The 13,042-nt window shown below is 46.2% G+C and overlaps 5 protein-coding genes across 5 annotated transcripts, besides 1 other annotated feature; 2 read left to right on the top strand and 3 right to left on the bottom strand.

Moving 5' to 3' along the window:
• Nucleotides 1–1,250: 1,250 nt before the first annotated feature.
• TSTA_016460 (cyclic nucleotide-binding domain protein) lies at nt 1,251–4,814 on the top strand (the record flags this gene model as incomplete). Its single annotated transcript, XM_002483757.1, has 2 exons — nt 1,251–3,689; nt 3,748–4,814. The coding sequence occupies 2 exons, from the start codon at nt 1,251–1,253 to the stop codon at nt 4,087–4,089; spliced, it is 2,781 nt and encodes a 926-aa protein (XP_002483802.1). The 3' UTR covers nt 4,090–4,814.
• A 375-nt stretch (nt 4,815–5,189) lies between these two features.
• Nucleotides 5,190–6,144, bottom strand: TSTA_016450 (uncharacterized protein; the record flags this gene model as incomplete). Its single annotated transcript, XM_002483756.1, has 3 exons — nt 5,190–5,452; nt 5,778–5,943; nt 6,055–6,144. The coding sequence occupies 3 exons, from the start codon at nt 6,142–6,144 to the stop codon at nt 5,190–5,192; spliced, it is 519 nt and encodes a 172-aa protein (XP_002483801.1).
• Nucleotides 6,145–6,773: 629 nt separating this feature from the next.
• Nucleotides 6,774–8,677, top strand: TSTA_016440 (uncharacterized protein; the record flags this gene model as incomplete). The annotated part of the gene is made up of 4 exons (XM_002483755.1): nt 6,774–7,742; nt 7,887–8,241; nt 8,305–8,382; nt 8,448–8,677. The coding sequence occupies 4 exons, from the start codon at nt 6,774–6,776 to the stop codon at nt 8,675–8,677; spliced, it is 1,632 nt and encodes a 543-aa protein (XP_002483800.1).
• Nucleotides 7,038–7,135: a microsatellite.
• A 359-nt stretch (nt 8,678–9,036) lies between the features above and the next one.
• Nucleotides 9,037–11,618, bottom strand: TSTA_016430 (uncharacterized protein; the record flags this gene model as incomplete). Its single annotated transcript, XM_002483754.1, has 2 exons — nt 9,037–10,792; nt 10,845–11,618. The coding sequence occupies 2 exons, from the start codon at nt 11,616–11,618 to the stop codon at nt 9,164–9,166; spliced, it is 2,403 nt and encodes an 800-aa protein (XP_002483799.1). The 3' UTR covers nt 9,037–9,163.
• Nucleotides 11,619–12,083: 465 nt separating this feature from the next.
• Nucleotides 12,084–12,819, bottom strand: TSTA_016420 (uncharacterized protein; the record flags this gene model as incomplete). The annotated part of the gene is made up of 3 exons (XM_002483753.1): nt 12,084–12,435; nt 12,488–12,610; nt 12,664–12,819. The coding sequence occupies 3 exons, from the start codon at nt 12,817–12,819 to the stop codon at nt 12,133–12,135; spliced, it is 582 nt and encodes a 193-aa protein (XP_002483798.1). The 3' UTR covers nt 12,084–12,132.
• Nucleotides 12,820–13,042: the final 223 nt, after the last annotated feature.

The following is a 13,042-nucleotide window of genomic DNA, read 5'->3' as shown; positions in this document are numbered from 1 at the left end:
CTGGCAAATACTGCATGTAAGTAACAGAAGTCGGTGGAGAGGCTCGTGGGTCGCCTTGCCTTAGTCTCATCTCTTTCTGTTCTCCCCGTGCTAGGTACTTGGGTTAAAAATAACTGTAGTTTGAGGTTAGTAGTACGATACACGAGGTATTGTACGTAGCCATGTCTTGGTCCGACAGCGGCCAAAGTGCAATGGTCAGCGATTGCCTGAGCTTCTCAAGTTCTCAACCAGGCTGAACCATGACTAATGACACGAACTTATCAACGTTAGTATCGATACACGGCGATCACAGTAGCTTATGGTGATCTCATCGGCATAGAAAGTGGCCTATTGCAACGAGCTAAATCTTTCAGCCCGAGTCAGTGGACTTTTCATTGCCTTCCTTAAACCATTTTTTTTTTTCAGCTGTGTGACCTTATCCCAGAACGTCAAGGAGAAGGTGACCTGTCCGATCTAGACAACACTTAGTTTCTTGCCATTGATGGCCTGATTAAACTGACAAACCCCTTCGTGATCTTCTTCGTCGCGTCTCTAGCGGATGGTACGACTGTGCTAAGCAGTATAGCCTATGGAATTCTGCTATATCCACGGCCATTTGACGATACTAACCCATATACCAGCCGGTCGTATCCACTTCATAACACATCCAGCTCAGGGTGGTGCGATACACATTGTATCTTTTTCAGAACTCCACATCTGTCCCTCTTTTCCTCCGTTCTCAGTCCTTCAACGTTGTTGTTGTTGTTGTCGAGGATAAGAGGTTCACTCAGAGTTTGGCTGTGGTGGATCTCCCGCGCTCACAGTTCGCTCCTTCCCCGCCATCACTAAACGCACCCGCGCCATTCGCTCCTTCCTCAGTTCTCCCCGACTCATATCTCACAGTAAAAGATTCCTCTCTCCTGTCCTCTCACCCTCTGCAGTCAGTCTTTGATCTCTATCGACTACCTCCCTACACAAAATCATCCTTGTTGCTCGTATCTAACTCGTCTACCAGCGATCGGTCGTCCTCCGCATCTCCAAATCTGACATAACCTCACAACGGTCCATGCCACCGTCGTCGACGTCATTGAACCCTCGTGCGCAATTGTCGCATCATGTGTATACCCTAATCTTCGCAACGCCGACTGAGCTCCGATTGGAAGAATAATTCGAGAATCGACGATATATCGTATATATACGGAATTACTGCAATAGCCGAGAAAAGAAGGACTAAGCTGCGCAACGGCCTGGAGCTTAGTTGAGCAACAGCCATGCGGCGAATACGCCGTTCCAGCAGTGGTACTTCCACCAAAGCTGCTGCTCCCATACCGGAGGCCGTCTCCCTGATACACTCGTTCGACTCGGCATTGAATCCAAACCGACCAGCTCGTCCATCGCCGTTGGCCTCGTCGCAGATCCAGGGAATGCCTTTAGACTTGATTGAGCGCATTCGCAATTTCCCTCTATTCCAATCTACCCCGGATTCTTTCCTCGCCGAAGTGGGCTTGCATCTACGTCCGCAGCTCCACGCCGCCAATGACTATATATTGACCGAGGGGGACGAGGCAAAAGCGATGTACTGGCTCGTGAGGGGTGCCGTTGCAGTCACGTCCCGCGATGGAGAGAGTGTGCACGCAGAATTGAAACCCGGCGCCTTCTTCGGCGAAATCGGTGTTTTGATGGACCGACCTCGTACCGCAACAATCATCGCACGGAGTCGCTGTCTGCTCGTCGTGCTTACCAAAGAGGATTTCCGAAAAATCCTCCCCCGGTTTCCGGATGTCGAACGTGCTATTCGCGAAGAAGCTTTGGAGCGGTTGGCGATTCTAGAAAAGAAAAATAAAGAGCGTTATGATGCGACTGAAAAGGCCGCGGGCATGAATAGGCGAGGTTCGAAGCGCCTGCGAGAAAGCAATTCTGGCGGACTCTCGCCGGGTGAAGAAAATGATTTGAAGATTCTGAATGCAAATAAGAAGCGCAAGTCACCGAGCCCAGGCATCGCCGATATTTCTTCAAGCGCCCTCGCAAACGGATCGGTCAATGTGCGTTCGTTACTAAAGGAAATGCCTTTATTCTCCAGTCTCACTCCGGACCTTCTTCACTACCTAGGCTTAAAACTCCAGCCTCGGTCCTATCCTCCTTTCACCGACATAATAAAGCAAGATTCTCTAGGACGTGAAATTTACTTTATTGTTCGGGGCGAGGTGGAAGTTCTCAATGAGAACAGGGACCCCGAAGCCCTTCCCCGAGGTTCGGACGACCAGGCCAGCCGTGGCCTTGAAGTAAAGGCTCGGCTTCGGCAAGGTCAATATTTTGGTGAAATCGTTAGCTTGTCATTGACCCCTCGTCGGACCGCTACAGTGAGATCCGTTACGTCAGTGGAATGTCTTATGCTCAGCGGAGATGTGTTGGTTGAATTCTGGGAAAAGTGTCCAGATGACTTGCGGCAGCAAATTGAGGTCACGGCAAAAAAGCGACTCGAATCGACTACAGACACCGATGTCTTGATGCCGGACGCGAGAGACCCAACACCGCCGATCAACCAGCTAACAATAGATGACAAACTCAGAGTCACCAATCTTCGAAGAAAATCAATGCCTTTAGTAACATTGACCGAGTCTGAATTGGATAATACCCATCAGACGAATGGAGATCAGGAAGTTCCAGTCTTGAGTCCGTCGGATCCCGATCCTTTTCTCAACATTGGACTTGATAATGTAAAGCTCAAATCGCGCCGAGGCTCCGTTGGCATTATCGTTCCGAGAGAAACTGTTAGTGCAGATAGTTCAAGACAGACGACTCCAACGGAACCGCGGCCTGGGAGTTCCTTCAAAGCCTCGTCTCAAATGAACGGCACACCTACGAGACCACGCTCAACGAGCCTACTATATCAGCAACAGCAGGGAAACCGTGGGTTTCTACCGGATAGTGTACTTATACGCATATTTGAGTTCCTAGAACTGCATCATTTACTGCGTCTACGTGCCGTTTGCGTTCACTGGTCCAAGATCCTAACGGAGTCGCCAACCATTTGCCAATATCTGGATCTTAGCATCTACAACCGCAAGGTCACCGACGACGTACTTTCCACTATCATTTGCCCTTTCATCAAAGATCGACCATTCTATATTGATATTAATAATTGCTTCCACATTACTGATGAAGGCTTCAGTACTTTGGTAAAGACGTGCGGACACAATGTACGAGCTTGGAAAATGAAGAGTGTGTGGGATGTAACAGCGACGGCGATCTTAGAAATGGCAGGAAAGGCGACAGGACTGCAAGAAGTCGATTTGAGCAACTGCAGGAAAGTGAGCGATACTCTTCTCGCCAGACTGGTTGGATGGGTCGTCCCATCGGCGACGTTGGTCCAGCACAACCATATAGCCGCAAAAAACAACTTGAAGCCTACTATACAGACTGCAGCAGGTGCAGTATATGGCTGTCCACAACTGAAGAAACTGACTCTATCTTATTGCAAACATGTCACCGACCGTTCAATGCACCATATTGCTTCTCATGCTGCTCCTCGCATTGAGCAGGTAGATTTGACGAGGTGTACGACTATTACGGATCAGGGGTTCCAATACTGGGGTAATGCTCAATTCACAAGACTACGAAAACTTTGTTTGGCAGATTGCACTTACCTGACAGACCATGCTATTGTTTGTCTGACAAATGCGGCTAAGAATCTGCAGGAGCTAGACTTGGTACGTGAAATATTTATTTAAGTTTTATAGAGGCTGTGATTCTGCTAATACTGGATAGTCATTTTGCTGTGCTCTGTCCGACACCGCCACCGAAGTCTTGGCTTTACAATGCCCGCAGTTGCTGAAACTGAATATGTCTTTCTGCGGCTCTGCTGTCTCAGATCCCTCGCTCAGGAGTTTAAGTTTACATCTATTGCTTCTCCAAGAATTGTCCGTCCGAGGTTGTGTCAGAGTCACAGGTGTAGGAGTCGAAGCGGTTGCAGATGGATGTCAAAACCTCTCATACTTCAACGTCAGCCAGTGCAAAAATCTTCAACCCTGGCTAGAACATGGCGGGCAATTGCGGTATCAGAATAAGATCCAGTTCGAAACGGTTGCCGAGAGAGCTGTGTTTCGTTGATATTCAGTGGCCCGCTCGTTCTTAATGACTTGCAATCTTCACCTGGTGGTTTCTTTATTCTCCTTCTTCGGCGGTCTTTACAGCTACATTTTGCATGTCTTGGACTATTTTCGACTTGAATGAAAGGGTGATATCGTTCAGTTACCATGATATTTGGAGTCATGTGTTGCATACTTGTCATTTGTTTGTTGGCATTTACTTTCTTCCTACTGGCTTCTTCGTTAGAGGACATGTTGTATCTGATGACTGTGATGACGGTTTCTTTTATCTCTAGCGGGTTTATTTGTATTCTACGCTTTGTGACATCTTACTCGATATGATCTGAGTTATTTCTTCATTCCATCGTGCGCTTTGATTCTTTCTCCCCCCCCCCCCCCCATCTTTTGAGTACCTGTGCTTGGTCAAGTTGGCATTTAGGGATAATCTTTTGTTAATATTGGCGGAGTTTCTTTTCGAAGAGGAGGCGCCAGAGTGTTCCCAATGCTGGTTGTCACAATACGTTCCTCTCGATTTCTGAGTTCACATTCTTTCTATGCCAATGTTTCGTTTTAGTTCAATCGAACGAAAACCAGAGCAATTTGGTTCGTGTATTGTGTTGGGGGTGCTTAGTATGCCAATCTATCTCAAGGTTGATATCAAATTCCATTCTATGCAGCAATGGCCTGCCACACTCTTTCCCAAGCCTTGTTATGAAACAGCTTAGTTTAACATAGCTACCCATATCATACCTAAACTAGTCATCATTCAGAGAGCTGTATCAGGAAATACAAAAAGCATTCTGAAACATCGCCGATCCCAAGTTGAAATGCGAGTAGACATAAAAAGAGGATTCAAAACCAATTCTAATAGAAATTGTCGTAGTAGTCATCTTCAGAAAACTCCGAATATCATGGATTATGGAACCCTGACCTGCTGTCCCAATATGACCTTTTTCCCTTGATAGAATCCCTACATGAAGCACATGCCAACTTGGAACAACGGGGATACTGAAAAGCAAATTTGCGAGTACGAACTAAGCAGCAGCTGCAGACGATGGAACCTTCAATGCGACTCCACCAAACTTGGTTTGGTGAAGACATGCTCCTTTAGCAGCAGTACTACTACCAGTGAGTAGTACGAAATTTCTGTTTGTTCTCAGCCCGAATCTTTGCGTGTGAGTCCTTTTTGGTCCTTTCTTTCTCGGCTTGCTGAGATGGTTTTTGGGCTTGTGCCTCTCTCATTTCTTCGAAAACTTGGTGCATGTATTCGCCAAATTCGTCCTTCTCCTTTCTCACTCTGTTTATAGTTTCGCGCAGGATTTCATCTGACTCCTTTCTTCTTCTCTCCTGTTCTTCTCTTGCCTTCTCCCTTGCAATATTAGCCTCTATTGAACATATGTTTCCATTAATGGAGTTGATGGTTCTTTCATAGCCTCGAATACACTCTTTTTGTTATCTAATGGTATTCTCCTTGATACTTCGCGCCGCGATCTTCTGAAGCCGGTCGACATCTCGCCGTCTCTTCTATTCTTCTGTTTCTCGCCGTAGTCCGAGAAGAAAGGAACTGAAATAAGCCTTCCATGTCTTTGCTTGATCTTGTTGTCTTATGATTTCCTCTATTCCTTTTTGTAAATCAGAATGCTCTCTGTTTAACGTCCGTAAATGTCTTTGCTCATTATACAACTCATTCTCCTGCGTCAATAATTGAACTCTTGAGATTTTGTAGTTGGATGTGCCATTGTCTAATTTCGGCCTGGTCCATTTTAGATGCATTCGCCGTTCGTGACGAGGTCGTAGGAGCATAATATGCGTCATAATTCCTACGCTTGATGGAATCGATGAGGGTTGAGTATGCTTCTTGAAGGTAGTAAATGTGCTGTTAGGTAGTGTTAGTATCATAGGAAATGATGGACATATCTTACCAGCTAAAATTCAGAGGTAGCAGAAGAACTAGGGTTCTAATCGGGATGCTTCGTCTTTGCTAGACGTCTATAACTCGCCTTGGCTGTGTTGAGATCTGCCGATTGCGGGATTTTAAGTATTTCATAATAATCGGGACGAGATTTGAGCCCAACATCATGAACCAATTTGACTCCTTAATCTCGATCAGTGGAGCCTGATATGGAGTAACTAAACGGAACTCTAATTAAACTATAATTTTGATTTTCGTTCGTGCTTCACGTGACAGATATCGAGTCAGGTCTGCGTTGGTCCGAATAAACACTTAGGGCAACAAAAGGATTTCTTCTTTTGTACCAACTTCGGAAATATAGGCCGTAGACAATCGATTGTCTACATGAACGAATTGAACAATGCATTGTTTACCAGTCTCCATGCTCAAAGTCAAAAGTCAAATAATTTTCAAAGGGAAACAACCTCACGCATTGACATAAAGTACGGCCGTAGCTCAATATCTTTGTCTGCGTCTCCGGAGATGCTTTGAGGTGTTTGTGTAAGATACATTTTTTTATTGATGTTCACAAACCATACAAAGCAGATAGAATGTATTTCCTTCTAATCAAGGCAAGATATAAGGATCTTGTCCGGACCTGTGCAGAAGTTTTCTGATACAGATGCAGAGCCTGTTGTCATATAAAGTAGACGTCCTGACTCGCATATTGTACTGCCTAGATAAAAAACATACGGAAAATCAAATCTGTGAATACATACAGCATATTTTATGAAAGAAAATCTGATCATTTCAAAATGACTGTAAACACACGAAAACGAACGGAGAGAGATTTCGGTAGCAATCAGGCTGAATCCTCCGCGCGTAAGCGTAGTAAGCGGGATAATTCCACTGAGGAAAGCCATGATACCACTCAGTATGAACAGGACGAGAAATGGCCTTATATTGATAGTGATGGCGATTATGAATTGGATCCGGACTATGTGTCACCCCATCGAAATAACACAATTGCAGGATACCAAGCGCTGCAGCCTATAGGGCACTCGGTCGATGAGCAAGCAGAAGATGGGGACAATGAAGATAATGCGGACGACGCCAGCAGCGACGACGGAGACTATAAAGATGAACCGTATGAGGACGAAGTAGACGACAACGACGAAATGGGTCCACTAGATGAAGAAGTGGAAGAATGGAAAAAGGCGGAAGTCAAAAAAATAGTTAATAACATCAACTCCACAGAGAAACGAATCAGATATCTCAAGACCAGAAAGAGCAACGCCGAGAAACGCGCCAACGACAAAGCTGAAGAATACACCAGGGAATGGAACGCACGAAATAAGGGCAGATCAGAACTCGATAAGATCGAAGCCGCGAAAAGAGCGGCACAAGATCAAGTCCAAAATGCAGAGGACGATCTAATGAAGGCCCGAGATCGGCTTGCCAATCACCAAGCACGAAAGGCAGCTGTCGAACAGAATGCACGACAGGAATATATGGAGGCTGTTAGGACAAGGCGTGTCAGAATCCCACGGACCAGAAAGGAGGAGCGCCATTATGACCCGGGAGACCTCGATGACGGCGATGATTCACTTTCTGATCAGATAGCTGATCAACTAGCGATTGAGACTCGGAAGAAGCGGCAGAAGAAGAAAGAGCACGGGAAGGGGAAACAGCGGGCGATTAAGGATGATAGTGAAGAGGGTGAGAACGAGGGTCCGAAACATAATCCAAAAAAGGATTATGCTCGTGCTTGTCGACGTTGTAGGGTGAGTTTTCTTCACTTCGGAGAAATTGAGTTAGGGCTAGGGCTTAGGGCTCGCTGCACCTGGTTTTCTTCGTCTGAAATTTGCTGCAGAGAACCAAAAGGCATGAGTCACACCAAATACTAACAAAAACAAATCACAATATAGCTCAAGAAAAAGCGCTGCGTAATGAATCCCGAAAATACAGCCTGTGCGAACTGTATCCAAGACGCCAAACGATGCCGTCTTACGGACCACGTCACTGGCAAACAGATCCATGTCAACGAACTTCAGGAGACACAAGTCAAACTCGATTCTGCCTTGAATGAACTTGCCAGATTTCGAGCAATGTCTAAGATATCTATAGGGTTGGATAATCCGCTTGCTGGGATTACAGGCTATGGACCACCGACACAGAAACGGGCAATGCAAAATTGGGCTCGAATGAACCGCGGATTGGAACCTTTGTCGCCTTTGTCTGCTCAAGCTAGTGGCTCTGGAGGGACTCCGGGGAAGCGGAAATGTATATAAACCCCTTTTTTTTTCCTCTTTATTGTGATGATCCTTCTGCTAACACATGTAATAGCACCAACTGACGGAAATGATAGCGAGTCCTCGCAGGCAGTGAAACGCCAAAAGACAGTACCACCACAGCCGAAGAATTGTGAGCTCAACAGATCAAACATATGATAAATTTTATTTCCATTAAGTTGAGGCTAATTTCACCAGTCTCTTTCCAAAATCAGACACAGGAGAGCTATCCGACTTCAAGGCGCCGTAGAAGGCCAGGTGCGACATTACGACGGGCCAATGTACAGACGCAACAAAAGACTAAACGGGAAGAAGCGGCTGAAAAGCTGTTCCAGGAAGCTCAACAGCAGCGCCTGCTGTACCTACAGGCTCAGCAGGCTGAACCGCAGCAAGAGAAGGTTGAACAGCAGCAAAAAGCCACCAGGTAACCCGGATAACACACAGAACCATTAAGTGATCACTATACACTATCCTGGACTTCGTACCCCGACAGGCGAACAGAATCAGCGGACTGAACCTGCAGACGTTGAATTTACTTTCTAGTGCTTCCATCTTTCTGCTGAGGATCTTGCAACGCCTTACATTCGAATTCCTACGGTAGAGTGGCCGATAACTTATAGTGATTACCACGAGAAGGAACGCGAGGAACGCGAGCAAGGTTGATATCTTAGGGTCATTTGGGTCTTTTTCAGGGGTATCGCAATCACATGTCTCAAATAATGCTGGAATATCTCATATCCATGGTATTAGGTAGATAATGCAGACAGAAACCCCTCCCCTCCATCCATGCTTCGTAAATAGGCTCTGAAACTTCAAAACGCCATCGCTATGCGACGAAATAGTATACCACAGTAATAACATATATAACAAGTTAAGCTTGATAATGCCATAGTTCATAACACTCTACCAGTCACTCAAGGCCGGAATGTGCAGCAAATGCCTCGACTCTCACACCAGGTGCGAACAAGTGCTACGCCAACTTCTCGGTCTTCACAGGCCAATGCAAAGCCCTCAGTATTCAGCCAGGCCGCAAAGTCTTCCAAGATGATAGGTTCATAAAGTAGAATTTTCTCATGCCAGGTAAGTTGTGGCGAATAAGAGCTACCGCCCAAGGACCTTCGGGGCCGAGTCTGCAGATGAATGGCTTTTGTGATTGAGCTCTGTAACTCTAGGAGAGTAGCCTCATCATAAGTTGAGGATTTGGTAGATTTCAATGACCGTTTGCTCTTTGTGCCGAGAGGAAGACAACTAATTGCAGGAGTAGTTTGGCGACTACTGCTCTGACGTTGTATTTGTATCCGAGTTGGTGATGGGATAATCTCTTCTTCGGAGTCTTCGATTTCATCTACCATATTATAGGTCGATGCAGGTATAGGCGAAGCGGCTTTCTCTACCGGTTTATCAGCCTTTCCTGCCAATGGCTTCTCGGATACCTTCTTCTTTCCAGCCCGGCTGGTTGTCTTGGGCTCTAATCTAGATGGCGTAGTCTTCTTCTTTCGGGTTGGTAGCTTGTCGCTAACTTGAGTGTCTGAATGTCTGGCAGCAGAAACAGACACTGTCTCATTGATTGCTGCCGACGACGATGTTTCCACAATAGCAGCAGTTGCTGTATTGCCATGCTTACTTTGCCAGCACTTGTCAAGCAGTTCGATCATCTTTTTGCGCCCTCTGACAGCTCTGAGACTGAAACCGTAGGATAAGACTTGGTTCTTGAGCTCTGAATCGGTGTAGCCGTTGAAGTTGGGCATTTCTGGCAACCGGCTTGCAGTCTTTCTAAAAGGTCCAGCTGCGAGTTCGGTCTTGTTAGGCTCAGGGCCAGAAGAGGCGAGCTGTACATCTGCTGCAGGCTTGCTGGCCGTAACAACATCCTTGGGGACTAACGAGTTCGTCGCCGAGACGCTTTGGGAGGAAACGAGGGACGCCATTTTTGGCGCGTCATGCTTGACCTCCGACAGCCGGCTGAGGGCAACAGAAACAGTAGGCGAATCTGTCATATCTATGATCTCTGGTTGGACCACAGCACCGTTGAAATCTCTAGCTGCCTCTGACCAGTGGCTCTTTTTGCCTGTAAATCTAGTCGCAATACTCATGGCCGAAGAAGCTGTTGTTATCGTGGAAGCAGTCTTCTTAAAAGTAAGGCATTCCGAGAGTTGTATCGCTGTCTGCGTTTCTTCAAAGAACGTAGGAGAATCATCTCGTTCCAATTGACTACACGTCCCGAACAGAAAATTCTGATCGTTCAAAGACTTTGTCGCAGCGTCGGGGGAAAGTATTATGTATTCCGGCTCTTTTTGTTTTCCAGCTGTTTCCTTCTTCGGTTTTGTAGGTTTCTTTAAACACTCGCTGGTCTCGCAGGACGACTCTTCGTTATACACGAATAGATCTTCCAGCTCGCCAATTTGCTCGTAGCGAGCCGTTACACGAGCTGTAATTGTATTCAGCTGTTTCTTCGGTTTCGATTTTGTTTTTCGCGTTTTCACTGCATCCTTGATTTGTTTCTGTTGGATAGGTTTCCGCTCTTGTAAGACCTCGAACTCGACGAGCTATTCCATCTGTTAGTGTAAGTGCATAGTCAAGATATTCAAATAAGCATACCTCTAGTCTCCGTCTTTTTGTAGGGTTGCCTTCCTTGCTCGGTTGCGCCGGTTCGCAGGAGCTATTTTCGCGGTTGTAGTGGTAATCGCGTAAAACGTCACCGAAGCTGAGTTTCGTACCACTACCCTGAGACGGGGTATCTTCATCAATTGAAACCAAAGACAAAGCTTTTGGAGGAGTCCAGTCTGATCTACGCTTCAGAGCTTCTTCTAGGTTGAGTCCCTCCGCGTCCGCGACTTCCTTCGCCTCTGCTTCCGCTTCCTCTGCGAGCTTATCTTTCTTGTTTTGGCTGGCCGGCTTGCTCTTTTTCGTTCCAGCTTTTGCTTTCACGACACTTGTATCTTTCGATTTCGAGGCTGCTGTAGCCTTTGCTTTAGACACCGTCGTAGGTTTTGCGACTCGGCCTGTGAGGATTTTGTTCCGCGTTTCCTGCGACTTTGAGTTCTTTCGACTTCCGGCCGTCTTAGCTTCTGAACTTCCAGGTCGCCCTCTCTTTGAGCTTGACTCGTTCCTTGACGGATTCTCGGTAATGGCTTTCGAAGTAGCGGTTTTTCCAGCAGCGCTGGAGAACGGCGATTTCGGTGATGGTGGGTTTTTTTGCTGTCCCAAACCGATCTCTTCGAACAATCTGGAGGGTGATGGCAGCGAAGGAGGAGAAATACTCATGGGAGGAAGCCCAAAAAGACGTGTCGGTGTGCATGGAGACACAGATCGAGCCCAGTTCTGCTCCGGGGACGATGGAATCACTATGGTGTGATCCAGTCTTGAAGTCATTATGGCGGAGTGATTTCACTTCCGGAACGTCCTCCGCTGTCAATATCAGTCCTTCATGCTATTCACCGGTCATTACTTTCGTTGTCGAAGAATGCGGTCTAAAACGTGAGGAGTGTGTTTTCTTGATAAGTGTTGATCCTGGTGGCGTGCCGCACATTGAGGATAAATCTTGGCAAAGTTGGGGAAATTCCTAGTTGAGACGACTGGCGGGGCAACCGCAACCAATGTAAACATCTCAGCCCTATCAACTTCAACTTCACCTATATCTTATATAGATCAATCCTTTATCCTTATCTATACTTTAGGTGATATACACATTCTTTTGGGTCATGACAGCCAACGGACTTCAATCGCAATGACAATCTGAACTTGCCAAGACCCTCCATTGACCTGACGTTAGATTTGAGCAACATTACGAAAGACGTAAGTGTATATGGATCATGGAAATTCCTGCCGAAGAACATTGGGTATCAAATTTGATTGTATTATTCTACTTTTATCGATATTCAAGGTCTTATGTGGCCCCGCGAATAGCTATTGCTCCAATTATAAGTGGCTCCAAGGCTTTCACGGCATCGGTCTGACCATCACTAGACTTTGAAGCCAGCTGATTGAGCTTGTATAATTTCCGAATCTTTGCAAGGTCTGACATTGACGATATAGTTTCATCGGTAAAAGGAACAGATGTCGCCTTCACGGAGCTTTCTAAATGTTTTGCGACGGACTCGTGGGTGACTTCTGGGGTTACAGAGAGCTTGACGACAAGTAGATTTTTAGTATCGTCGGTGATACCGAACCTGCGAAATGCTTCTGCAATCTGCTCACTATCAGCTTGGTTGCATATGAAAGTCATGTTTCTGAGCACTCACATTATTACTAGGACCGAGAGACACAACTATTTCCGAATGAACATTGTGTGATCGTAATCGGTTGTTCAGGTAATCATTTACAGCTCTAAACACCGCTGCAAAGATGTGTCGTCTTGATATAATCTAGCCCATGAATTAGACCCTCAGATCAAGTAATTTGAGCAAGTCCCGCCTACCGTGCTGGCATCCACGAAAGCATATTGAAATTCTGCGTTTCCGGATATAAGTTGTTCCCGTAGGAAGCTGGCATTTTTCAGGTCTTTGTAAAGTGCAACATGAACTGGAAGATTCTCAGGCACATGAGGAAGGTGGATGGTTTCTAATAGTGACATCTTTTGGGTGGTTTAAGACTGTTGTGGAAACTGGTAGAGGAGTTTCGCAAAAAGATCGCGAATTGATTATCGATAAGGCCAAGGGGGCCGCCACTTTTGGTGCCTGAGGCATGAAACTATACTTTTAGGCAGCAGGCTTAGTAATAAAGTGGCTGTGTTAGTTCAAGTAGTTATCACGTGGGGTTCTCTTACGAATGTGATTAGCACTTCTGGAACGTTCGGG

The sequence above is a fragment of the Talaromyces stipitatus genome, genomic scaffold (assembly GCF_000003125.1).
Source record: "Talaromyces stipitatus ATCC 10500 scf_1105507295549 genomic scaffold, whole genome shotgun sequence".
In the NCBI taxonomy this organism is placed as follows: Eukaryota; Fungi; Ascomycota; class Eurotiomycetes; order Eurotiales; family Trichocomaceae; genus Talaromyces; species Talaromyces stipitatus.
This window is presented reverse-complemented; position numbering and strand designations above follow the sequence as displayed.